This window comes from Acinonyx jubatus, chromosome B1 (genome assembly GCF_027475565.1).
Source record: "Acinonyx jubatus isolate Ajub_Pintada_27869175 chromosome B1, VMU_Ajub_asm_v1.0, whole genome shotgun sequence".
NCBI classification, from domain to species: domain Eukaryota; kingdom Metazoa; phylum Chordata; class Mammalia; order Carnivora; family Felidae; genus Acinonyx; species Acinonyx jubatus.
The window spans coordinates 15,446,202-15,473,005 of NC_069382.1; the positions used below are offsets into that span (position 1 = coordinate 15,446,202).

The following is a 26,804-nucleotide window of genomic DNA, read 5'->3' on the forward strand; positions in this document are numbered from 1 at the left end:
ATTTACAAACACCTACAACGTGCAGGGCTAGGAGGGAATGGAAGCTCCCTAGGGCAGTGATCCTTATTTTTTTCGCTGCCACGTGCCTGGAGCCTCGAAGGGTGCCTGGGAACAGACGCTGTTTGGTGTTTGTTGAATGAAAGAATGAGGAAAACATGCACCTAAAACCCACAAAGAACCAGCAGAATATCTGGGGGAGGGCAAGTCCTCCAGTTTGGGGGAATCCTCAACATGTATAGCAAGGGGACGAGCATGTGGGGGCATATAATGGATGGAAATTTCTGGCTGCCTTACATTCAATTTTCAAGTCTTTAAAAATACATTTTTACAAAGTTCATGCCATGAATTCCTTTTAAAAGTTTTCTCTTGAGTGTCAGTTTTTAATCAGTCCATGATAAAGTACAGTTGACCCTCATCGAAGATCATGTATTTGCAAACTGGCCTCCTCTTAAAATTCTATTTCTAACCTCTCTGTGTTCATTCTTGGGTATGCACCGAGTGGCGAAAAACGGGTCAAACAAGGCCAGATAGGATCTGCCCTCTAGTTTCAGCTGTCATACTCTTAAGAAAGAGGCCTTTATATTTCTGTGTTTTGTCGATGATTTCACTGTTTAAAATGGCCCCCCAGCACAGTACTGAAGTGAGGTCTTGGGTTCCTAAGTACAAGAAGGCAGTGATGTTCCTTATGGAGAAAATATGTGTGCTAGCTAAGCTTCCTTCAAGCATGAGATATATACAACAATCTATAAAGAGCCACTGAAGGGGGACACCTGGGTGGCTCAGGTGGTAGAGCACGTGACTCAATCTCAGGATCTCGAGTTCAAGCTCCTTGTTGGATGTGGAGCCTACTTTAAAAAAAAAAAAAAAAAGAGCCGCTGAGCTTTTTGTGCAGGGAAGTGACATGATCAAATTTCCATTGCAGCACTTTGGCAGCAGTGTAGACAATGACTTGGGGGACAAGGAGATAGTAGCGGAAACAAAAGAGCAACATAACACCAAGGCTAAGAAGGGGCTTGGAGTGCTGGTTAAAAGAAGCCAGAGGGAAGAGGCTAGGCTCACCCTCAGGCTTCTGTCATGGGTATGAAAAGACAATAGGATCATGTCAATCACCATCCCCGACCCTGGAAAGGACACAGTGGGGGAAAAGAAAATTGGGCTGCTTCATTAGACAGCGGGCCAAACACCTTCAGGTTCAAGATCAGCACAACTCATTTGTCAGTTTCACCGTAAGATCTAAGAATTTTCTTCAAAAACAAGTGGGTTTGTGGTTTATAAAGGTTTCCTTCCATATTGGCAGACTAGGTAAGTGCAAACCAATGCTCCCTCTGAAAACTACTAGAAAAGGGATTCAAACTAATATTTAAAATAAAAATCTGCTCGAAGGCACTGGAGAACTAATAAGGCATGTGATACTATGGGGCCAATGCCAAGATCTGAACCCACAGAAGTGAGCCTAGTATTTGGGCGTCAGTTTTCCCCATGGAGTATCTTCAAATTGTGGAAAACATAGCTGCTGTGCTGAGGAACTAGAAACAATTTGAAAGACCTCTTGAGGGAAAAGGGACAAAAACCAGAACCCAGGGCCTTCCAAGAAAGGGGAGCCGTAGATAAACACCCATTTGGACTGGGACCCCCGGAGGGTGACACTGTGACAATAAGGGAACTGGAAGCCTGCAGTCACTGATGCCGATTCAGTGTCTGTTTTAATGCGATTTGCGACTTCGAGCACCCTGCTGCCTGCCAGAAGCAAAAGTAAATCCTGTCTGGAAGAAGACACCATTCAGAGCAGGGGTCAACAAACTCTCTGAAAGACAAGGCAGTAAATATTTTAGGCTTTGTTGGCCAGATGGTCTTTGACACATTGGCTTTGCTGTATTGCAAAAGCAGCCTTGGACGAGAAAATGAATAACCATGGCTGTGTTCCATAAAAGTTATGTACACACACTGAAATGTGAATTGCATAATATTCACGTTACAAATATTCTTCTGATTAATAAAAAAACATTTAAAAAGGTAAAAGCCTTTTAAACCTGGCTGGCTCAGAGGCTTTAAACTTGCAGACCCCTGATGTAGAGTTTTAAGATCTTTCTACAGTTTTTCACATAAACCAAAAACACAAACATAACTTTAAAACATCCTATTAAAAATATATTCTAGGAGCGCCTGGGTGGCTCAGTCAGTTAAGACACTGACTCTTGATTTTGGCTCAGGTCATGAGCTCACAGTTCGTGCGATGGAACCCCGCCACATGTTGGTCTCTGAGCTGGGCACGGAGCCTTCTTAAGATTCTCAGTCTCTCAGTCTCTCTGTCTCTGTCTCTCTCTCCCCCCTCCTCCTCCGCCCCTCCTCCACTTGTGCGCCTGTGCACTGTCTTAAATAAATAGATAGATAAAGAAAGAAAGAAAGAAAGAAATATAAAAATAAAAATATATTCTAAAGAGCCCATGGGTTAAAAAGTAGAAATCACAATGGAAACTCAAAAATATTTTGAACTTAATGAAAATAAAAAAGGCTGTGGGCACCTGGCTGACTCAGAAGAGCATGTGACTCTTGATCTGGGGGTTGTGAGTTCAAGCCCCACATTGGGCACAGAGTTTACTTAAAAAAAAAAAAAAAAAAAAAGCCTGAACATCAGTGAACTACACATCCATTTGAAGTAATTAGAAAAATAATGGCAAATTAAACCTAAAGAATAAAGCTGGAAGCCAATAATTAAGGTAACAGAATTCTTTCTTGAAAAAGAGACAACAATGCCAAATGAACTGCATGACTAAAAGTGAAAGGTAAGGAGCACCTGGGTGGCTCAGTCAGTTGACTGTCTGACTGGGGCTCAGGTGATGATCCCGCAGTCCATGAGTTTGGGCCCCGTGTCAGGCTCTGTGCTGACAGCCTGGAGCCTGCCTTGGATTCTATGTCTCTTTCTCTCTCTCTGCCCCGCCCCCACTCTCTCTCTCTCTCTCAAAAATAAACATTAAAAATTTTTTTATTTTAAATGTGAAAGGTCAAACTTTTGGAAAATAATAGAGCAGAATATCTTCATGTGTTTGAATGAAAATTTCATAAAATCCAACATTTTAAAAGAGCACTAACTATAAAAGACTGATAAAATGGACTGAAGTAAAATTAAGCACTTCTGTTCACAGACATCATTTATAGTGAAAAAGCAGGCCAGACTGGGAGAAAATATTTGCAGCATACCTCACACTGGGACTGTATTGTATCCAGAACACATAACTCCTACAAATCAACAAGAAAATGACATTCAACCTATAGGAAAACAGGCAAAAAACTGTGAAAAGGGACTTCACAAAAGATATCCCAATGGCCAATAAACAGGAAAGTGTTCAATCTTATTAGTCATCAAAGTAGTGCGAGTAAATCATGGAATAACACTATCTACACACCTAACTGGTTATATTAGTGAGGCTATGGGACAACAGGAACTAATATACTTCTGGCTGGAGAGAAAATTCGTACACTCACTCTGGAAAACTCTAAATCTTACCCAGCGACTCCACTCCGAAGTATATGCCAACCAAATGCATGCATATGTAATTAAGATATGTCTACAAAAAACTTCATATTAGCATTATTTGTAATAACCCAAAACCCGGAAACCACCTCAGATGTCTAACAACCACAGAATGGATAAAAAAAATCATGGTACAGTCATACGCTAGATTATACAGAAATGAGAACAAATGAATTACAGCTGCATGCAACATGAAAGAATGTCAGAAACATGAATACGTACAGCAAAAGAAGGCAGACACAAAAGAATCTAATTCCATTCGTAGGACATTCAAAAATGGGCAAAACTACACATCAGTCTTAAAAGCTAACATGGTAGTTACCTTTTGGCAGGAAAAGAGTGTCATGACTGGTAGGGAGCCCCAAGGGAGCTCACGAGTTCTGGCAATATTCCAACTCTGGATCTGGTTATTGTTGACACAGGTATTTGCGTTCTAACAATATATGAGGTGTACATTTATGTTTTGTGCCCCTTTCTGTATTTCTGTAGTATTTACATAAATGGTTAACAAAATCTTTATGTCATTCTCACATCCCTCTCACATTCCCCAAAATATTATTAAAAATTAAATCTTCTTAAATTAATGGTAAAATTAGGTTCTTCTAGTTAGTATACACAACTACATGCAAAGAAGATATATTTATTTAATACTAGGTATTTTCTTCATGAAATAAAAAATTCTCAGAATGAAATAAAGAAAACAAAGCTTACTTCAAACTTGGAGATTGGCTATAATTCCCAAACACATGAAATAAATGTGTGATTTTTGGTGAAGACTACCATTGAAATAAAAATACTGTAAGAATTTGGAACTACAGTTTTTAATAGTTTTTTGGTAGCTATCTACATTCTTTTACCATTTTATAATAGTGGATGTCAAATTAGGTTCATAAGAAAAAATCCTGTGTCTCATTATAGTAAATTAATGATAGGTTACCTTGTAAGTTTACTTTGCAAAACAATAAAACCTTAAAAAATGTCATCTAGAATAAATACTGCAACTTACCTGCACTTACAAAGTGAGGCACAGAACATTTAAGACTGTATCATGGAGCCTCCAGAAATATCTCAGTGGCTTAAAAATCTGTCACCAGAATTTTAAAATCAAATAAAACTTTCTGCTACGATGTAATCTTATTTGCTGTAAGCATCCTTGAACTTTGTAGTTGGGAGCTCACATATACTACTGCTGGAACTACTCAGTGATTTATTCCAATGGCATCATTATTATTAACCCTCATCAAAAAAATTCCTAAATTGAAGTTTTAGCAGCAAGTTTTAAAAAGAGTATTTCTTATCACTCATAATGCACGTGAAATGTTGCTGTGGATGCTTAAAAAACAAAAACAAAACATTCTATCAGGCTATAAGGTGTTACAGCATCTTAACAATTTTACGGAACAAATTAGATGATGTGGTTTAAAGAGGCGACCAGCAAGGCAATTTTAAGCAAACTCTTTCCCACATAAATGTCATACTTTCAAAGATATAAATAACTAATACCCTCCTTCTAACCTCATTTTAATTCTTAGACTTGTAAGGCACATAAAAGTTATTATTCTCGGGGCACCTGGGTGGCTCAGTCGGTTGGGCGTTTGGGCGTCCGACTTCCACTCAGGTCATGATCTCACAGTTTATGAGTTCGAGCCCTGCATCGGGTTCTGGGCTGACAGCTCAGAGCCTGGGCCTGATTCAGATTCTGTGTGTGTCTCTCTCTCTACTCCTCCCCTGCTTGCACTCTGTCTCTCTCTCCCTCAAAATAGATAAACATTAAAATTTTTTTTAAAAAAGTTATTATTCTCATTTTTAAAATGGGAACAAGAAAATACATTTGCCACATATGAATTTATGGAGGAAAAAAGAAAATGTATTTGAGAGATGGGCACAGGATCAACACTCAGTTATCTTTTGTTCTTTCTTTCTTCACTATGTCAAGCTAATTCTTCAGGCTTAAAACACGTAACAGATGGGGAAATTTAAAAAAGATGTTGATTTTTAAGTTTATTACTAATCTTTATTCATGGAAATAAAGTAGCCATTAGCATTAAGCACATTTCCTAGGATGGTATACAATCATTTATAGGTTAAGATTTTGGCGTTTAAGATACTAAACATCTTATAAATTTAATTACTAAAATATAATAAATTCAACTGTGTCTCCAACTTCTACTGGCCATAACACTTTGCATAGTGTGCAGTGCCTGAATCTGAACAGGAGAAGCACACACGTATCACGATGACCTCTTTCTAAAGTTTCTCCCGTACCATTTTTGGACACTGGGTTAATGGTTTGAGAACTGCATTACACTCCATTTATAAGTAAACCAGAAAACTTTTATTCGGAGTAGTAGCTAAGAAAGCAGCTTTTTAATAGGGAAAGTGTGAGATAAAATAGGTATCCCTTAGGAAATAATCTCAATAGTTCAAAATCTCTCATAAAATCTTGTTAAAATGGAGGCAACATTAGTTGAACATTTGACAGATATGAAAATAACTCTCAATAAGAATCTTGCCTGATAATTTTAGATTCTGGATTATAACTTCCAGTTGCAGATGTAAATTTCCAAAGTATATATATTAGGACCAAGTGAACCTAATATGTAGTGGTGCTAGGTGATCCTTCACCTTTTAGAAGTTCTTGAAAATAAAAATAGTATACTTACGATTCCTTCATAAAAGTGTCCCTTAAACCTTCAAAGTAGCTTGGCTTATATCAGAAAATAGTATATTCTTCCACTCCTATCCTTCTATTTTTACTTATCGTATGTAACTACTCATGACGACAGACCTGTGAATTCTGCTTTGAAAGGATGAACATTGCTGCTCGGAATTCCCAACTTTTACTCCAAGTTGGATCCCAGCTATCAGCAACACTTTGATGAACCCGCCGTCAAAGCAGTAAAAACTGAAGGCATGAAATTAGTATCTAAAATCCAGGTATAGCTTGATCTATAAAAACTATGTGTTGTAATCCTGACCTATGACAGCAAAGGCCATGTAAAATATATTCGGAGACTAATGTCATGAACATAAAAGGTTTATATTTTTATATATCTATATCTATCTATCTATCTATCTCTATATCTAGATATAGATATATATACATAGATTTTCCCTAACAACTTAAAAATCAATTTCTAAAAACTGGCTTACCATATCAGGCGGGTGTCCAAATTCAGCATTACCTTATCTCTTCTTAAAGATAAGTTGTTATACAAACATTAAAAGTGCAGTAAGCTAAACACAAAAGAAAACAAAACACCCCTGGTTTAGCAGAGCTAAAGTTAATAAATAAAGCAGAGTGCTAAATGATGTAAAAACGTGGGCACCAGAAGAGAGCTTCAAATAACAATGAATGAACATTACAGCCCAAAGAAAGAAGCAGAAAAATCTGTCAGGTTGTGTTCACATGAATTTTTTTCAACACCACTGTTGCCACACTTCACAGGCCCTATCTTCTGACAAAATCTATCAATTGCAACTTAAGACCAAGAAATTCTGAATAGATATTTAGCAACATGATGTTTGGCTTACTGCCCAAGGTGGTTAGAAAAGTAAGTTCAGTCCACATGCTACAAAAGCTTGAGTTAACTTGAAAAAACAAACAACAAATATTATCGCGGCTACAGAGCAAGAATTCACATTAAAAAAAGAAAGATTTGGCATTTAATATGGAAACTTCCCAGTACATCCTAAAGGCATACTGAACAGGCCAGTAAAGAAACAGTGATAATGCATCCGCGATGACCAAGACAGAAGAAGCGGCCATGACCGAGATGTACTCGGCTATATGAAATGAGAGCCCACAGATGGACAGAGAAATATTCTGATTTGTCAACTATATGACACCCTATTTGCCCTTACTAATTCCATTAAGATTACTAGGATTTGCAAAGTGGGACTGGCAAAAATGGTTCTGCCAGAATTCAACTCAAAAGCCCCAACCAAACAAGAAAATTAGCTGACATCATTTAAAGTAGCCTCAACAAAATGTGTGCTATTTCTCCTCTACCATTCATATTTTAATTTTCTTTCTCAGTCCCTAAAAATAGTAGCTGGAATTTCCAAAGCTTTAAGACCACACATTTCTTATTTATCTCCTCTCTGAATACAGTAAACACTGAAACGTAACACAACTTGTTAACAGTATCACTTAAAACACTGTTCTGACACAACTCAGGATCTGCTTCTTGCCTTTTCAAACTGGTGGTGCTATTGTGCTCGACAAATAGTTGCTTTTGCTTGCGGTGATCTGGTCCTTGGACAACCTATTCACAACGTAGCGGACTGTGACTCTAAAGTCTACCTCATTTCTCAGAATCGTTAGTGGTACTTTACCTGAATGTGTAAGAACATGGAAGAGGAGGAGCTTCCTTCCAAGATGAACTTTCTAATACTCACAGTTTGAAACGGTTTGGAATGGTTGATCAGATTTTTAAGATCTAACTCAGCACACGTACTCATATGGAGGTAGTAGATGCCTTTGGTGAATCACAAGGGCTGCCCTAGTACAAGCTTCTCTCAGTCTGCTCACCAAATCTAAATCAGCTCCACCAATGGAAACAAATTTCAAGTTTCGTTTCACAGTGAGTATACAATCAAGTCTTACAATCAAATTAAGAGTTATACCACCTGAATTCGGGAGCAAAGAGAAAACAAAGTTATATTTAGGAGCTACGATCATGGTTTAAAACTTATAAAAAATTAAAAAAAAAAACATAAAACAAGAACAATGTAGTTAACATCTTGGGTCCGACATACAGTGTGATATTATCACAACTGTTTTGTCAGTGTAAGAGCTGAATCATTTTCTATGTTGAGAAAATATACATGCATACTACCATTTTTCTATCAAATACATATACCTCTCATAGAAATACATCCTCATAGGAAACACTGATTTTACATTAAACTGGTTTTTTTTTAAACAATTTTGCATTGAATTACAATAAAATTACAATTCATTGTTGTAAATTTTAAATTACAGACGTTTACACAGAGAATTATAATAATATACAAGAGCACTTCAGTAAGAACTGGATGAACAATGTTTAAAGTAAAAAGAGTTTTTATAACCAAGCTGTACGAACATTAGGGGGCTTAGGTCTTAGCAACAGGCCACTGGATGTGTCAAAAACTGGTCGCTCACTCTTACAACTGAGACCACTGGTAGCACTGGATGTTCTAGAAGCTCCTCCTGAAAATATATGAAGAACAAGAAATAATTTTATTTAAACTAAATACATCCATTAACCCTTGATAAACTTCCTCTCCTAATTTAAAGTTCAGAATAAATTTTTCTTCCCTATCTCACATGAATTTTTAGTAGTTTAGTATGATTCTCAAACAGGAATGCACTTCAGAACTCCCTGTGGAAATTAAAAATAATAATAAACATGCCCGGACTCTACATTGGGGGGGTTCAGATTCAACAGATTTGGGATGGGAATACATGTTTTAAAAAGCTGCTCAAATGATTCAAGCAATAAAAGAAGCCACTTTATATAACTATTTACAAATTTGTTCAAGAAATAATTAACCATGTTCAAGGCATAATGCCGAGTATGAATTACTGGATTAAGACCCTATGTCAGCCAATGACTATAGCAAGGAAGTGATGCTTGAAGAATGAGATTAATGAATGGACTCACTAGTCATTTGAGTGTTTAAGACACAAAAGCACTGGGAAGTTGGGATGTCATAGGTGGTCACAGCTTTCTTCTAACATTGGCTTCTCTCTCACTTTTTTTTTTTAAATTTTTTTTTAACATTTATTTTTGAAGGACACAGAGTGTGAGCAGGGCAGAGGCAGAGAGGGAAGGAGACACAGAATCTGAAGCAGGCTCCGGGCTCTGAGCTGTCAGCACAGAGCCTGACCTGGGGCTGGAATTCACGAACAGTGAAATCATGACCTGAGCTGAAGCCGGGTGCTTAACCCAATGAGTCACCCAGGTGCCTCGGCTTCTTTTTTTATGGTTTAGAATGCACACATGGAGCGACAGCATAAACTTCCTGTGTCACACACCCTAGCACGAGGTGGCCACTCCATGCTACATTCTGTGGGACGCACCACTAGCTGGGTGTGTGTTGATCACAGGTCAAGCATTAGGAGGGATTATATGTGATGACTCTACAGACTGCTGATTCCTGTTTTAGTTAACCAGTGAGGAAGACAAAGCACATATAGGGGCGGGAGGATATTACCAATAATCCTCAGCTCGTTAGAGGGAATGTCTCAGCCACTTTTAAACAGCGTTATCTATTCATTTCTTCCTCTAACAAATGTAATAAAATGTCTACTACTGAAGACAGTATTGATATTTTCAACCATTTTTCTTGTTTCTTTCCTGTGCTACCATTACATGCTGTGAGCGAAACCTGAAGTTGAGTGAACTAACACAAGAGAAGAGCATACTAGTGAAAAATAATACAATGCCTTCCAGAAGTCAGCCATTTTCATACTCTATCCAAGAACATAAGTTATATTTTTTAAAAAGGATAAAATATACACACAAGAACAAAATAATTCTGAGCATGCTTACTTAACGGGCTATACTGGCCAAGAGTTGATCTCACTCGTCTGGTGGATGGTGATGAGCTGAGATAACCCATATTGCGATGATAGTCCATCAGTTGTTCAGAGCGTTTCATACCAACGGTTGGTTTCACAGATTCAAGTCTTTTCAATAAAGCCTTCATTTAAAGACAATTCAAAAGTCAACGTTAGATAGAAGTAAGTGATAGCAATAACTCAGGAAAACAGCAGCAGTAAGTTTTTAAAAAGGCACTTTAAAATATTTAATTCCAGCACAGTTAACATAAAGTGTTGTATTAGTTTCAGGTGTAGAATATAGTGATTCACCAATTCTCTTATTTGGTGCTCATTATGATAAACGTACTGTTAATCCCCTTCACCTATTTCACCTGTCCCCCCACCTCCCCTCTGGCAACCATCAGTTTGTTCTCTATAGTTAAGAGTCTGCTTTTTTGTTTGTCTCTTTTTCCCCCCTTTGTTTGGTTTCTTAAATCCCACATGGAAGTGAAATCATATGGTATTTGTCTTTATCTGACACACTCAGCATAATACTCCCTAGCTCTATCCAAGTTACAAATGGTAAGATTTCATTATTTTTAATGGTTAAGTAATATTCCATTGTATATATACCACGCCTTTCTTATCCATTCATCTACTGATGGACCCTTAAGCTGCTTCCATAGTTTGGCTATTGTAAATAATGCTGCAATAAATATAGGGGTACAGATATCTCTTCAAATTAGTGTTAAATCAGTAAATACTTAATAGAAATTTATGAAATAAAGATTTTAAAATCACTTTTGAGATGCTATGTGAAAAAATATTTCAAATAATATACTTTCAGGAAAATCTAAGGGTTTGGGGCACCTGGGTGGCTCAGTTGGTTAAGCCTCTGACATCAGCTCAGGTCATGATCTCACAGTTCATGAGTTCGAGCCCCGCATCAGGCTCTGTGCTGACAGCTCAGAGGCTGGAGCCTGCTTTGGAATCCATGTCTCCCTCTCTCTAACCCCTCCCCTGCTCATGTTCTGCTCTCTGTCTCTCTCTCTCTCTCTCCAAAATAAATAAATGTTAAAAAAATTTGTTTAGGAAAATCCAAGGGTTTCATCTATCCTATAAAACCAGTATGGTTTTAACAAGTGATCACAGGCACATCTCTCTTTTATGTCAGGTTACAATGTTTGGAAAGGTGCTATAAATCGAAATGCATGAAATGTGATTTTCTCAGAGAATGGACAAAATGCTAAAAGCCCAGTGTGTTCGTTCAACCTAGACATCACCACAAACCTATCTAAGCTACTATCAATTCTATATATGACTTTAGAGCACTGGCTTTCTAGCTGTTTACTTTCCAGTTGTGCCCCAACTGGACACTGAGGAGAGGCCAAGGGGGTGGCCTCTCAGGTCTCCCGCTCCCAGTTTCTACTGGTCCATCTGTGCTCTCCATGTTGCCTGTTTCATATACTAAATATTCTGCATAAAATCTAGTTTGGAAGAAAAAAGTTTTTACTCTTAAGTTTGAAAATAATCTACTATAACTTTTAAATAGATATATAAACCAACTAGCCAAGGCAACATAATATCCAGTAACATTGTATTTTAATATGATTCCGTAACAGAATCTGATGTGTAAACATTCCTAATTTTATTTTCTTTCCTCATATATTAAAAGCTAGAAAGTTTGTTTCATTTTCAAAGGTATCGTAGAGAAGGGAATATCTGAGCAGACCAAATGGATCAAGGAATTGATCTATGATTGTTTTATTATCTCTTTATCGAGTTAAACTATCTCTGTAGCAAGTTGATCTTTATTTGAAAAGAGAATGCTTGTTCAGCACTCAGATTCCCATTAAAAAACCAGCCTCTTGAAATCAGTCACAGGACAAATTTTTTTCTGCACACCTTGTTTTTCCTTCTGCCTCAACGTTGTTTTCTTTTTATTATGGCAAAGAATACATAAAATTTACCATTTTACCAATTTACCATTTTAAGCTTACAGTTCAGTGGCATTTAGTATATTCACATCACTGTGAACCATGACCACAAACCATATCCAGAACTTTTTCTCAACTTTGTGTTTGCTCTCATCAGTTTCACCCTCACCCTCCTATTCTGACTGGTGTTCTGAGTAATTCCAGAGAAGTGATAGATGGTAGTAGAACAAGTCAAAATACTCCAGAGAGCTGTTTAGAAAAGGGAGAAAGAAGGTATTACAGAAATAAATGGAACCTAGAGACAAACGGCAGTGATCTAGAGCACATGAAGCAGGACACCGGCCAAGCGAGAGATCTCGGCCTGCCAGCTCTTTTTGGCATGAAATGACCTTTCTCAGTTTTTACCTTCTAAGGCTAGAGCACACCTAACTCCCTCAGGAAGCCAGACTCCACTAGAGTTAACGGTTTTCTCTGCTGAGCCCAGACTTACAATTTAAACATGGTTCCGTCTGTAAAGTCTATGGTCTTGCCATCACAAGACCATATGTGGTCTTTTTCTCACTGTACATAGTGAGGCTGCATATTTTAAGGGCAAAACCTCCTAGGATTATACCTTTTCTACCTACGGTTTGTAACTGCTCTGAGTTATGTAAGACACTGGAAGGAACAGAAGAAAAAATATAAAATATTGCCCTGTCATTTATAGTTTGCATAAGAAGAGAATACTCTTGCATGCCCGAGTGACACATAAGTGAGTAAGAAACTTCCTACGTATCACACCATGTACTCTGCTAGGCAGGGCATCGTTTGCCATGTCACCTGATTATCCTATTAACTACCCTCTGAGCTGTGGGGAACAGGACAGAAAATTTATTTTCAGTTAACTACTAATTTTGGTTTTTTGCTAGTAGAAGCCTCACTATTTTTTGGATAAACTAATTTCCTAAATTTGTTTATTTGGCTAGATGTAGGTTTTTCTTTTTTAAATTTTAAGAAAACTGCGACGCTTATTCATCAGATATAAAACATATAAAGTAATATAATCAAAATCAATTCTGAAATAATTTGAAAATAAGGCAAAGGATAAACTCATTTTATTGTCCTGATATGTCACTTATCAAGTTTACAGGCAGAAACTTTGGAAAACGAGAGAGAGATCAGCTATCTAAATTACATGGAACTATATCATTTGTATGTCACAAATAAGTTAAGCAGAAGTTAAAGGGATGATTTCTACTAGAAACAGCTCTTGCTTATAGAAACTATCAAAATATGAAGTGCTGATTACTGTATAAAGTGTAAAATCAAAAGTAGATACATTTTAATCTAGTGAATAATTTAGTACTTCTGGGTAAAACTTAAAAAATGACAGTTCAAAATATTTTAACATTTACATCAGAGTGAACAAAAATGTAAGCTATCTAGTCAGAAAGACGTGTATTTAAATCCTGGCTCTTCCAATGATTATATGACCGTATGACTTGATGTGGGTATTAATGAAATAATCTCCAAGAGTCAGTTTTAAGCAGTAATTGAGATAATGCATATAGAATGCTCACAGCAGTCCCTGGCATTTGGTACAGAGTTATCAAACATTAATGCTACCATTCATATTGCTTTGTATTATTTTCTAGTTTTTTGACATGCACTAGTATTACCTTCCTAGCTATGTTATATATTATATGACAGGACAGTATTTTATAGACATTTTTATATTCCTTCAGTGTCTTACATAGATCACAGCAGACATTAAATAAATATGTTTCATGAATTGAGAAATGATAAGAATGGTTACTTATATTCCAGAATTTGTGGTTTACAAAATCTTAGTATTTTCAATCTTAGAATCTGCTACTCAAATCAAATTCTAATAAAGAATCCCAAATAGTTTGTCCAAATATTTGTTTTTCTATTTAGGAAGTATTCTTTTTGGAAGGAAAACTAACCCAACCTGAATCCTGTCCATCTCTGGAAACAGAAAAGTTAAAACAAATGAATGACTAATGTGTTAATGATTTCTGCAGTTGTCAGCAGAGGGGAGGTGCTTCATTGTTTCTAAAGTGATAAAGCAAAGACCCCGAAGGACATTAAAGAGTAACAAGCATCCTACAGTCAGGGAAAACCAGGATTGTTCTTCATATTTTTCTATAACTGAAGCCACCCTTAGTTATCATTAGCTTTCTTTCTTGTATGAAAGGAGACACAGACAATAACCAGAGAAGGAAGAAAATCAGACAGAGTGAACTATAAATTATTTCAAGATCTTACGAATCACACTTGAATTCTTATACTAGGTATGAACTTTACCATAAAAAAATTTTTTTAATGTTAATTTTTGATGGAGAGAGAGAGACAGAGCATGAGTGGGGGAGGGGCAGAGAGAGAGGGAGGCACAGAATCTGAAACAGGCTCCGGGCTCTGAGCTGTCCGCACAGAGCCCCACGCAGGGCTTAAACTCACAGACCATGAGATCACGACCTGATCAAAGATGACGAGATCTTTGAGATCATGAGATCATGACCATGAGCCGAAGTCGGACACTCAACCAACTGAGCCACCCAGGCGCCCCTATATGAGCTTTACCATAAATCTTCATCTTTGTGACAACGTATCACTCTCCCCTTGATAGTTTTCACATTCTATCTAAGAGGTCTAAAATTCCTCCTCTGGGGCGCCTGGGTGGCTCAGTCGGTTGAGCGGCCAACTTCGGCTCAGGTCATTATCTCGCGGCCCATGAGTTCGAGCCCCATGTCGGGCTCTGTGCTGACCGCTCAGAGCCTGGAGCCTGTTTCCGATTCTGTGTCTCCCTCCCTCTCTCATGCTCTGTCTCTGTCTCAAAAATAAATAAATGTTAAAAAAAAACAAGAAAAAAAATTAAAAAATAAAATAAAATAAAATAAAATTCCTCCTCTGGACTAGCAAAGAACAGAAGATGGAAGGAGGGTTCTACCTTTCATTTAACGTTTTTAAGAATGACCTGCATTTTCTGAATTTGTATACGCATTACTTTTATTTTAAAAATATTTTAACAAAAAAAAAAATATTTTAACAGAAGAATTCCTGAATGGAAAGATTATGTTCTACTTTACTGCCTACTTTCTCTGGATTTAAAACTAATTACATATATATGTATGTGTGTGTGTATTCTCAGAAAGTTAAAAAAAAGAAAAACAAGTGAATTCCATTTGAACTCTAGGCTCTAATCCTTATCTATTCCTTACGGAATCTTCCTTCTTCCCTAATCTTGCTTCAAATACTCACCTCCCCTCATCCTCTTCTTTCACATACAAAGAAGGCAACTGACATACATTTAAATAATGAAATAATCTCCGGGTGCCTGGGTGGCTCAGTCATGACTTGGGCTTGGGTCGTGATCTCAGGGTTCATGAGTTCGAGCCCCACATGGGGCTCTGTGCTAACATCTCAGAGCCTGGAGTCTGCTTCAGATTCTGTGTCTCTCTCTCTCTCTCTCTGCCCCTCCCCTGCTCGCGGTCTGTCTCTGTCTCTTAATAATTAATAAGTGTTAAGAAAAAAAATGAAATAATCTCATTTCTTTTAGACAGCAAAGCGAAATATAAATACCCTTACTCACCTGATCACCCTCTCCTTCTGCTAAGATTATTGTGGTACTCTTTCATAAAAATAGGATTCATATTATATTCAAATGAATTAAGGAAATATGGCTTAATGAGAGTATTTCAAAATTCATGAATTTAAAAATGAGACCCATTTTTGGAAATTCACAAATTTTAATCGAGTCTATGTAGGGTAGCAAGCATGCCCTCTACTAGATAAAATTACTTTTTCTTTATTATTCCTTTTATTTGTTTCCTTTTTGAATGAGAAGGAAAGGTAATATTTGCCTCCTGAAACATAATGAAAATTGTGAACTTCACCAGAAAGATTAACAGTATGCTTTTAACTCTGAAGCACAGGACTCGATTTTATACAGGATCTTTGCCTTCCTGTTCTACCCACTCAGCACAGCACTATTTCTTTGTTTTGGATTATGTCACTCTAAACAGCCTCTGGACTACCAGCAAGCTAAAGTACAGGAACAGAACTCTTCAGTCATCATGCCTCTTGGCCGTCTGATTGGTCTCTGTCACTGGAGATACAGGAATGAAGGAAATACAAATCATAAACATTTAGAGGTAATGGACCCTGCCTGTGCACTACATCTGACACAGAAATAACTACGAACGTGCGTGGGTGTGTACACGTGTGTATGCATGCATGTATTTTGATTATGAACAGGCTAGCAAACAGATTAAAATATATACCAGCTCACACAGAGGAACTATTAGAGCTAATACGGATCTAAAGAAGCATTTGGAAGGTGGCAGATTATAAAATACATATGTAAAAATTAACAGTTTACAAGAGCAAACAGAAAATGTAATAAAAAATTTCATGCACAGGGTCTCCTGGGTGGCTCAGTCAGTTAAGACTCTTGGTTTTGACTCAGGTCATGATCTCACGGTTCCTGAGTTTGACGCGCCACATCGGGCTCTGCACTGACAGTGTGGAGCCTGCTTGGGATTCTCTCTCTCTGCCCCTCCCCTGCTCCCTCGCTTTCTCAAAAAATAAATAACCTAAAAAAAAAAAAAAAATTAAAATTTCATGTACAAAAGCACAGAAATACATAGTTTTGAAGAAAACCACAAAACTTTACTAAGGAAGGGGCACCTGAGTAGCTCAGTCGGTTAAGCATCTGACTTCAGCTCAAGTCATGATCTCATGGTCTATGAATTCAAGCCCCGCATCAGGCTCAGTGCTGACAGCTCGGAGCCTGGAGCCTGCTTCAGATTCTGTGTCTCCCTCTCTCTCTGCCCCTCCCCTGCTCACACTCTCTCTCAAAAATAAACATAAAAAGTTTTTTTTTAATTTACTAAGGTAGAATATAAGAAAGCTTGAATACATGGAAAGACATACCATAAGAAGATAATATTTTAAGACCGCCAAACACTCTCCAACTAAAACATAAATTTGACATACTTCTAATGGAAATTTATAATAGAATTAAAAAAAATTTTTTAAGTTTATTTTTTTATTTAGAGAGACAGAGACAGCATGGGTGAGGGAGGAGCAGAGAGGGAGAGAAAGAATCCCAACAGGCTCCATGCTGCCAGCAGAGACTTATATGGGGCTTGAACTCATGAAATCACAAGATCATGACCTGAGCTGAAACCAAGAGTCAGATGCTTAACGGACGGAGCCATCCCGGTACCCCTAGAATTTTTTTTAAAAAAGAAAAAATAAACAGTCATTATGAGGAATAACTGTAGAAACAGTCAAGAAAAGTTTTGTTTTGGTTTAGAGAATGAAGTGTTAAACATAAATGTAGATGATAAACTCTCCAAACAATAACATAATAAATGATATTTTATAATAAATTGTTTATTTTCCTATTCAGCTTGAAGTTACTTTTTTCACTTCTGCATGAATTAGTATTTGATTTAGAGCTAAATGCCCAAGGCCACTAACCACTGTGAGGCTACACAGCATTTGAAATATGGCCAGTCCAGACTGAGATGAGCACTCAATGGAAAATGCACAACAGATTTCAAAGACTTGGTACACAAAAAAGAAAAAAAAAGAAATCTCATCATTAATTTTTTTTACATTGGTTACATACTTTAAAATGTAGTATTTTGAATTTACTCAGTAAATAAAATAGTTTATCAGAATCTCATCTGTTTCTTTTGACCTTCTTAATATGACTACTAGAAAATTTTGAACTATTCATGTGGCCCACATTTTATTTCTACTGTTCTCAAGTATACTAATAAGATCTTACTATCAAATGGGACAAAAATATTGCTCACATATACAAACTACTAAGTGTATGTAAAAAGAGTAAAACTGGTGATTTTCCACTGTTTATTAAAATAGCTGTAATGTACAACTGATTTCAGGGATGACCGAAGCTGTAAAAAGAGGCTGCTGATAGTTTTCATCCTGGTCATACACGGAATTGTCACTCTACACGAATGGTTTCAACTGTTCAAAAGTAAACCCGGGTTCCGCAAAAAGATAAACACAGAACTGCCATATGATCCAGCAATTCCACTCTTAGGTAGACGCTCAAAGGAACTGAAAGCAGAGACTTGAACAGACATTTATATATCAGTATTCGCTACAAAATTACTCACAAACAGCCAAAAGGAGGAAATAACCCAAGTGTCCATCAACATGTGAACGGATATTCAAACTGCGGTGCACACATACAATGCAATATTATTCAGCCAGAAAAAGGAATGAAGCTCTGGCACGTGCTACAACATGGATGGACCTTAAAAACATTATTCTGAGTGAAATAAGCCAGACACAAAACCATGAATACTGTCTTATTCCATTTACATGAAACGCAGATTAGGCAAATACAGAGAGACAGAAAGTAGATTAGAGGTTACTTGAGGGGAAGGGGGAAAAGAGCGTTATTAATAGGTACAGGGTTTCTATATGGATGACAATAAAAGTTTTGGCAACAGTGATAGTGCCACTGAACTGACCACAAAAATGAGTTAAAATGGCACATTTTATATTATATCTGTTTTACTACAACTTAACAATATTAGTAAGACACCAGAACCCATTGAATTGTACCCTAAATGATTATGGTACACGCATTGTATCTCAAAAAGCTGTTAAAAAAAAAAAAAAAAAGTAACCCCAAAGCTAGGTAACTCGCATATGACTCTGCTACCTGCCTGACCTTGAACAATCCCAATGTCCCAATCAGAGTCTCATTTGCTCCTCCACAACAACAGTAACTATGTCATTAGGGTGCTGTGAGGATGAAATGACCTAAACTTTGTAAAACAGGATACACTATGAACTACTTGTGAAAGAGGCTCCAGAGTCATGCAGGAGAGTCAAAATAAACAAAAAAGGCAAACCCAAATGTTCAGGACATAATTTCAAATCTTTCTAAGTCAAGGATGAATCTTAAACAATTGCCACGGTCACGTGCACAGAGCTGGCATGTAGCTCACTGCCCACAGCCTCATTCAGCTTGCTCTGCTGCCACCTACCTGTTGCCACATGCCCGTAAGGGTTACTGGTTTTTGTAAATACACCATCCCAGCTTCCCAGCTCTTGAGATTAGTGACAACAGTAAAAATTTCTACAAGTGTTAGTACAGGTTCAAGTAAGCACATGGTCAAACAGAACCGTATGGGTGACGAAATACAAGGAGGATGAATTCTGGAAACGTTTTAATAATTTTAATAATAGCTTTATCAATTATCTTAGCTCTGAATTTATGTGCCCATTAGGGTCTAATTTTGGTTTAAGACACTACCTGTATTTAAAATCTTGGCTCAGCCATTTACTCACCAGCTCTGTGTCCCTGGGCTAATTATTTAATTCCTTTAGATCTCTGTTATGTCATCAGTAAAATGTGGATAAAAACAGTACCTACCTGAAAGATACTGTTAGGATTCAATAAGCTTATATTTGGAGACACTTAGAGCAATGCCCGGCATTTAGGTAAGAGCCCAGTAAACACCAACAATTGTTATGAATGGAGTTTTATGAAGAAAATGATATGAGTAATAGCTTTTAATGTGAAGATTTTCAACAGTCCCTATATTCCTTGGAACATCACAGTTTAGTTATCTGATTCTTAATATCTGATTCTTAATTCAAGGAGCAGATCACCAAAATTTGACCTCTCTGAGATGTATTTATCCTTTAAAATAAATAATATGTAAATTGTTTCAGCCTTCAAGGATACAATAAAGTAAAACAGATTTGGCTAGTGACTGAATACTTCACAAAACATACGTGTATCTGACCCCTGGAATGCCATTTCCTACACTACTGCAGAGATTTAACACACCTGGCCAAATAATACAGCTTTCAGTAATTTCATCCAACGTTCCCTCAAAATCTAGCTTGATGACCAAAAAAAACCCAACTGTACTTTCCAGCTCGTGGCTCATTATGTATTTCACACCATACACATCCATATTTACTTTTATATAATTATGAAAATGTGGGTGTATCTGATTTCCTGTCAGTTGGCCTTATAAATCATTACCATTTATTTTCTTTGATGACTAAAAAATTTTAGTTACTTACCAAATTTTCTCTTTCAATCCTTTGTTGTTCCCTCTGCCTGTTGAGGGCACTGTGATATAACTTAGGGGGATGAACAATTGATCTTCTAGAAATCGTACTTCTGCTTCCTGATTTTTCAGCCTGTCTTGAGAGTTCTTTCAAAAGCCTCTGATTTTCCCTATCAATCTGTCTCACCTCCTCTCTTGTGAAAGAGTAGTTTTTCCTTGGTGCTACTGAAGGCTGATCAAAGTGGTGTCTTTGCGGTCCTTTTTTATCTAATTGCAGAAAAGCTAGAGAAGCGAACAAGACAAGGAAAGATAACTGAACAAGGCACATGGCAACGTGACGGCACAAACTGATGCTTCAGCTCTTAGAAATGGAGACTATGTTAAGTCATGAAAAGGCACGTATGAAATAATGACATGCATACTACAACTATGTAGAAAAAAAATCAGAGGCATACTAGAGTTTCACATTTGGTTGGGTTCTTTGGGAGTAAAAACTATACATTCAACCGTAAAAATATTTTAATAAGAAATGTAGACGTCTCCCTAAGGCAGCCTAGTAGCTGGGGGAGGTTAGAAACCTCTGGTTGAGTGCACCAAATACACAAATGTAATACAATACTTCAATTGAGACAGTTTGTGAGTTGGAGGGCATACTTAGAAAATAAAATGTCCTCGGGGTGCCTGGCTGGCTCAACATGTAGAGAGGATGCGACTCTTGATCTTGGGGTCATGAGATGAAGCACCACATTGGGTGCAGAGATTATTCAAATAAGCAAATAATCTTAGAAATAAATAAATAAATAAATAAATAAATAAATAAATAAAGTCCTCAGCAATGACTGATGGAAACAATGGCTAACAACTGGCAAAAAACAAACCCAGAATATTCTGAAACTTTCAACTTAATCTGAAAATACTTTATGGTCTTAATATTGACATTAAAACAAATACTTCTACAGTAAAAATCAAACATTTTATTCCTAATTAAACATAAGTCAAAATGAATACATTATATAAAAGGAGTTTTTAACCAATAAAAATATTTTGCATACTATTGTTATCAAATGAAATTTTACCAACATGCTTAATTCTTAAATTTCACCAATTTTCAGTAAGTGACAATTATTACGAAACACTTGTTAAAAGTTTCTAAAAATACTAAGCTTGCTAAATGTTTCAACTTAACTCTGCACTACCAATGAGTACACTGTATCAGATTAACTGACTGGAACATGTGATTTGTTTTTTACAATATTTTTTTAAAGTAGCTGTTATTTGTTTTTACTTGAGTACCTTTAATTCTTTAACTTCCTCAGCATTTTACATTGTTAAATACACTGTTAAATCCACAGAGACATTTTTTAATCCCCATTTTAAAATGTGACTGGTAGGGGCACCTGGGTGGCTCAGTAGGTTGGGTGACCGACTTTGGCTCAGGTCATGATCTCACAGTTTCTGAGTTCAAGCCCCGCGTCGGGCTCTGTGATGTCAACTCAGAGCCTGGAGCCTGCTTCGGATTCTACCTCTCTCTACCCCTCCCTTTCTCACTCTCTGTGTCTCTCTGTCTCTCAATAATAAATAAACATTAAAAAATAAATAAATAAATAAATGTGACTGGTGCAGAAAAGTCAAATCATTTGAACATGGTCAAAAGAACCAGAAGTCTACCCCCCCATGTTTAAACCAAAGACTACCAAAGATTACAGAAACTTAAAAAAAAAAAAAAAGATTAACAGTGGCTTTCTGATACAAAATAAATGAGGGAATTAAAGGTTGGTAATTTGTTGAAAATCATACCAAGTTAATGGTAAAACCCGAAGAACACATTTAGAAAGATACAGATGTGCTGTTCATAATTATCTTCCTTCCAAGAAATGCACGTTTTGTAGAATTTAATAAGGTTTCTAGATTAATTCTCCCACATATGAAAGCTTTTAAAATTAAATCTTAAAGGGAATTAAAAGCTATTTTCTGAATGGCATTTAAAAAAAAAAAGTTTTTAGGGGGCACCTGGGTGGCTCAGTCAGTTAGGCATCCGACTCTTGATTTCGGCTCAGGTCATGATCTCGCGATTTCGTAAATTTGAGCTTGACATCAGGCTCTGCACAGGCAGTGTGGAGCCTGCTTGGGATTCTCTCTTTCCCTCTCTCTGCCCTTTCCCCACTCGTGCTGTCTCTTTCTCAAATTAAATAAAATTGAAAAAAAAATCTTAAAGTTTTTAGAAGTAAAATAAGGCAATAGCAAAAAAATAAGTAAAATAAAGTTCAATCTAATACATTGAAAATAATAGCACTCGAACGCTCCACGATGGAAAAAGTATATATAGAGTACTCATATACTCACGCTAGTTATCACTAGTACATTTTTCTAAAGTGGCTATGTATGCTTTAACATGAGGCATGCTCAAATACTTGATCCTTTGTTTTTCAATTGAAATCTAAAAAAATTTGTAAGTTGAATAAACTTTCAGGAACACATTTATGTAAGTATGTATATAAATATTTAAACTCACATATTTAAGAAACACTGCTTTCCCTAGTTTTCTTTAATGAAACAGTTTTGTTCCAACTCTTTACAGTATTTCAATATCATGCCCATCATCACTAGAGTCAGTTACTCAGTCATCTAACACAAGTCACTAGATGTATCAATCAGCTTTGCTTTCACCTAGGCTGAGATACAGACAGCAGTTTTAAAAATTTACATGTGATGCTATCACTGGAAATTTTATTCTAAGCCATATAAGTCCTTACTCATATAATATCTGTTCCTAAACACACACACACACACACACACACACACACACACACACACACACACACACACACATATCTGGGGGCACCTGGGTGGCTCAGTCAGTTAAGCAACCGACTTCAGCTCAGGTCATGATCTCACGGTTCATGGGTTCCAGCCCCGCATTGGGCTCTGCTGGCAGCGTGGAACCTGTTTCAGATCTCTCTCTCTGCCCCTCCCCTACTTGTGGGTGCACGCACTCTCTCTCTCTCTCTCTCTCTCTCTCTCTCTGAAAAACAAATAAACGTAAACAAAAACAAAAACATCCTGTAGGCATATTCATGATCCCTATTAAAAAAACCAATGGTATTTTCTTTCTAAAGTTATTTTTTAGGGATGCCTGGGTGGCTCAGTCGGTTAAGCATCTGACTTTGGCTCATGTCATGATCTCAACAGTTCGCAAGTTTGAGTACCACATCGGGCTCCACACTCATGTTGTGGAGCCTGCTTTATATTCTCTCTCTCCCTCTCTCTCCACCCTTCCCTGCATGTGAGCAATCTCTCTTTCAAAATAAAGAAACCTAAAAACATAAAGTTATTTTTAAAGGTTTAAAGAAAAAAATCCAACACCTGTAGCTGAGAGGTCTCAATGCAAGGAATAACAACTGAATTTACTAAATTTGTCTTCTTCATGAACTTGTCAGATGAGAAATTCTGTGACATTCTTCCCACCCCCTTCCTTTGAATCTGGGCAGGCTTGAAACTGTGTGGACCAAAACAATATAGCCAAAAGTGTGACTTTCAAGGCTAGGCAAAGGAGGAGATGCACCCCCTATAGCCCCCTAACCTTGTTTGCTGGAATACTTGTACTTGGGCCCCTGAGCCACCCTGTGTCTGACTAGCCTGAAGCTGCCATGTTGTGAGGAAACTGAACCACATAAAGGGGCCACATGCAGGCATTGCGGTCCTAGTCTTTCGAGTCATCCTAGGTTGCTGCTTTTACACATCTAAGTTTTGTGTTTTGTTAGCAAAGCAACAATAACTAACACAAAACTGGGTACCAGTAATTGGAGTACTACTGCAATAAAAACCTAAAATACTAGCTTTGAGACCAGAGCTGGAAGGGTCTGGGGGAGACTGCTGATGTAGAGGATGAAGTGACAGAATTTTAGCAAAACTGTTGCCAGTGGTGACTAGGAAAATGGAAAAAATACCCGCCACTGGCGGATTTGGCTAAGTAGATCCCCGTGCAGGATGCTGAGAGTTATTAAAGGTTGATCGTATCCATAATGAAAAAGGAAAGAGAGGAGCTAAAAACAAGAACCAATCAGTTTTCAGCTAAAACACAGAATACAGAAGAACTAGGACTTATGGGGTTCAAAAATATAACTACTACGCCTTCCTAATCTCTCCTGGCAGAAGCCTGTCCCAGTACTCAAGGAGATATGACCGAGGACCCACGAGTGAGGTTCAGCTGCACTTAGACCTGATTTAGACCCTCAATGTCAAGGTTGGGGGTGGGGGATCTTTGAAAAGGGGAATGTATTTTTTACGTTTGAAGGAGTGTAAAGCAGTATGTTGGACTAAAGAGGTTTTGAAACATGTCCATAAGCTACCTGACAGTCCTCCCCTTAGGATGGAGGGTATATGTCCCTCCCTCTTAAATCTGGGAAGGTTTATAACCATTTAAACTAAAGGAATGTGGAAGAAATGATGCTATAGGACTAGCATGATCACATTCTGAGGCTAGGTCATAAAAGGGGATGAGGTTACTGCCTTGTTTCCTTCAACACTGTACGTGGAGCCCTGAGCCACCGTGTTAAGAATAAGAAATCCAGCTACACCGAGGCCACCATATGGGAAGAAGTCGGGACCCATGCAAAGTCTGGTCTTTAAGTCATCGCAAGCCCAGACACCTGACAAATCAATAAATCAGCACCCAGCTGATTCCAGTCCCCAGCCATCAAGTCACCCTACCCTGGAGTCTCTCCACACCCCAGTGCTGGGCTAATTGGTTATGTAGCAACAGTAACTGGCATTTCATCACTTTAAATATTGTGTAACAGACAAAACACATGTGGACATTTATTCCATAAGCAAGCAGTTAAGTTTTCTGTGTGTATGATGTAATCAATCAATCAGTCTTCCACAGCGATTACGGCTCCGTCCATTTCATGGTCTAGTTCTGTTTTGCTTTTTATCAATCTCTTTGGTAGATCTGTGATCAGTTTATCAATGTAAAATACTTCTTTGTCCCTTTAGTGGGACAAATTCACTTCTTGAATTCCATTTTGCATACTGTTAGGATTGATACTTCTATTTTCTCCTTGTTAATACCTGCCTAAGCATATCTTTTTCAAGCCTTTATTTTTCCATTCTTCCTACGACTTAAAATGTCTTTTTAGGTTGGATTTGTTTAAATTCTTAAAGATATTCTGATAGCATCTTCTGGTAAGTTGAAACCACCTACTTATACTGTTTGATCTCTTCCTACAATCTTTTTCATTTTTTTTAAAGTTTATTTATTTTGAGAGAGTGAGCAAGTGAGCAGAGGAAGGGCACTGAGAGGGAGACAATCTGAAGCAGGCTCCGTGCTGTCAGTACAGAGCTCAACATGGGGCATGACGTCACAAACCGTAAGATCATGACTTGAGCCAAAATCAAGAGTCTAATGCTTAACTGACTGAGCCACATAGGTGCCCCATCTTTTTTTTAAATACTTTTTTTGTTATTTTTTCCCATTGTTTCCCCTTTAGAAAGACTGTTAATTTTTTTTTCCTCTAATACACTGCAAATCAAATATTCTAATTACTTCCTTCTAGAATAGAAGTTATGTTTTTTGGTCTCAGGACCCTTTTGCACACCTAAAGATTATTGAGGACCCCAAAGAATGTTTATGTGAGCTACATCTATCAATATTTACTATGTTAGAAATTACAAGTAGGGGGCACCTGAGTGGCTCAGTCGGTTAAGCGTCTGACTCTTGATTTCAGCTGAGGTCATGATCCCAGGGTCATGAATCAAGCCCATGTCGGGCTTGGCACTGATAATGCAGAGCCTGTTTGGGATTTGTTCCCTCTCTCTCTGCCCCTCTGTGGCTCACGATTGCTCTCTCTCAATCAATCAAATAAAGTAAACATTAAAAGAAATTTTAAAGTAGGGTGTGTGGGTGGCTCAGTTGGTTGAGGGCCCCGACTCTTGACTTTGGCTCAGGTCATGATATAACAGGCATGAGACAGAACCCTGCATGGGGCTCTGTGCTGTGTGTTGAACCTACTTGAGATTCTCTCTCTGAAAATAAACTTCAAAGTTAAAAGTAAAAACATTTAAAGATCTTCATTTATCTGGAAATAATAAACCAGTGATAGGTTAATAGTTCTTTTACAAAACAAACAATAATTGGTGAGGAGAATGGCAGATTTAATTCTTGCAAATATTTTAACGCCTGCCTTAATAGAAGACAGCTGGATCCACGTCTGCTTCTGCATTCAGTGTAGTGTGCTGTCTGTCACTGTAGTACAGCCCCTAGAAAAGCCACTGTGCACACGAGACAGGAGAGTGAGGTAAAAGGCAAATTTGTTTTATTAGTGGAAATAGTGGGGTCCTGCAGCTACTCTCCAAAAAAATCACTGAGCTCTATTTCAAGTATTATGTCCTTCATCTATGAGTCTGGTGCCTCTGGCTGATTTTAGCTTTTCTCCAAAGGTACTAATACTTGGTAGTGAGCTGACAATGTCTGAGATTTCCTACTCACCTATCTGAACCTTGTTCGCTGAAGCCTGCCAGTAAAGGGATGAGGTACTGCCGGGGGGGGGGGGGGGGGGGGGGGGGAGGGGGCAGGAGCTACTCTCAGGACAGGCAGCCTCTTCCCCAGGAGTGTAACAGGCCCACGCCCTCCCCTGCAGTAAGGTGCTTGCTTCATTCCCGGGTGATGTTATCAGCTGAACAGTAAGTGCAACCACTTTCTTCACTCATCAATGCTGCCTTAATCCTAT

The 26,804-nt window shown here is 37.7% G+C and overlaps 1 protein-coding gene across 4 annotated transcripts in view; it reads right to left on the reverse strand.

Moving 5' to 3' along the window:
• Positions 1–5,520: 5,520 nt before the first annotated feature.
• Positions 5,521–26,804, reverse strand: part of CFAP97 (cilia and flagella associated protein 97) — a 40,007-nt gene continuing 18,723 nt past the window's right edge. For 2 of the 4 annotated variants that reach the window (XM_027077122.2, XM_053216312.1), the window contains exons 3-5: positions 20,090–20,358; positions 10,075–10,225; positions 8,583–8,729 (exon numbers count right to left, since the gene is read on the reverse strand). In XM_027077122.2, the coding sequence (XP_026932923.2) occupies positions 8,602–8,729; positions 10,075–10,225; positions 20,090–20,358 (548 nt within the window). In that variant the 3' untranslated portion in view covers positions 8,583–8,601. Of the gene's footprint in view, positions 8,730–10,074; positions 10,226–12,170; positions 12,251–20,089; positions 20,359–26,804 lie in introns of those variants that run through there. The other 2 variants (XM_027077121.2, XR_008295848.1) reach the window with 2 other exon arrangements.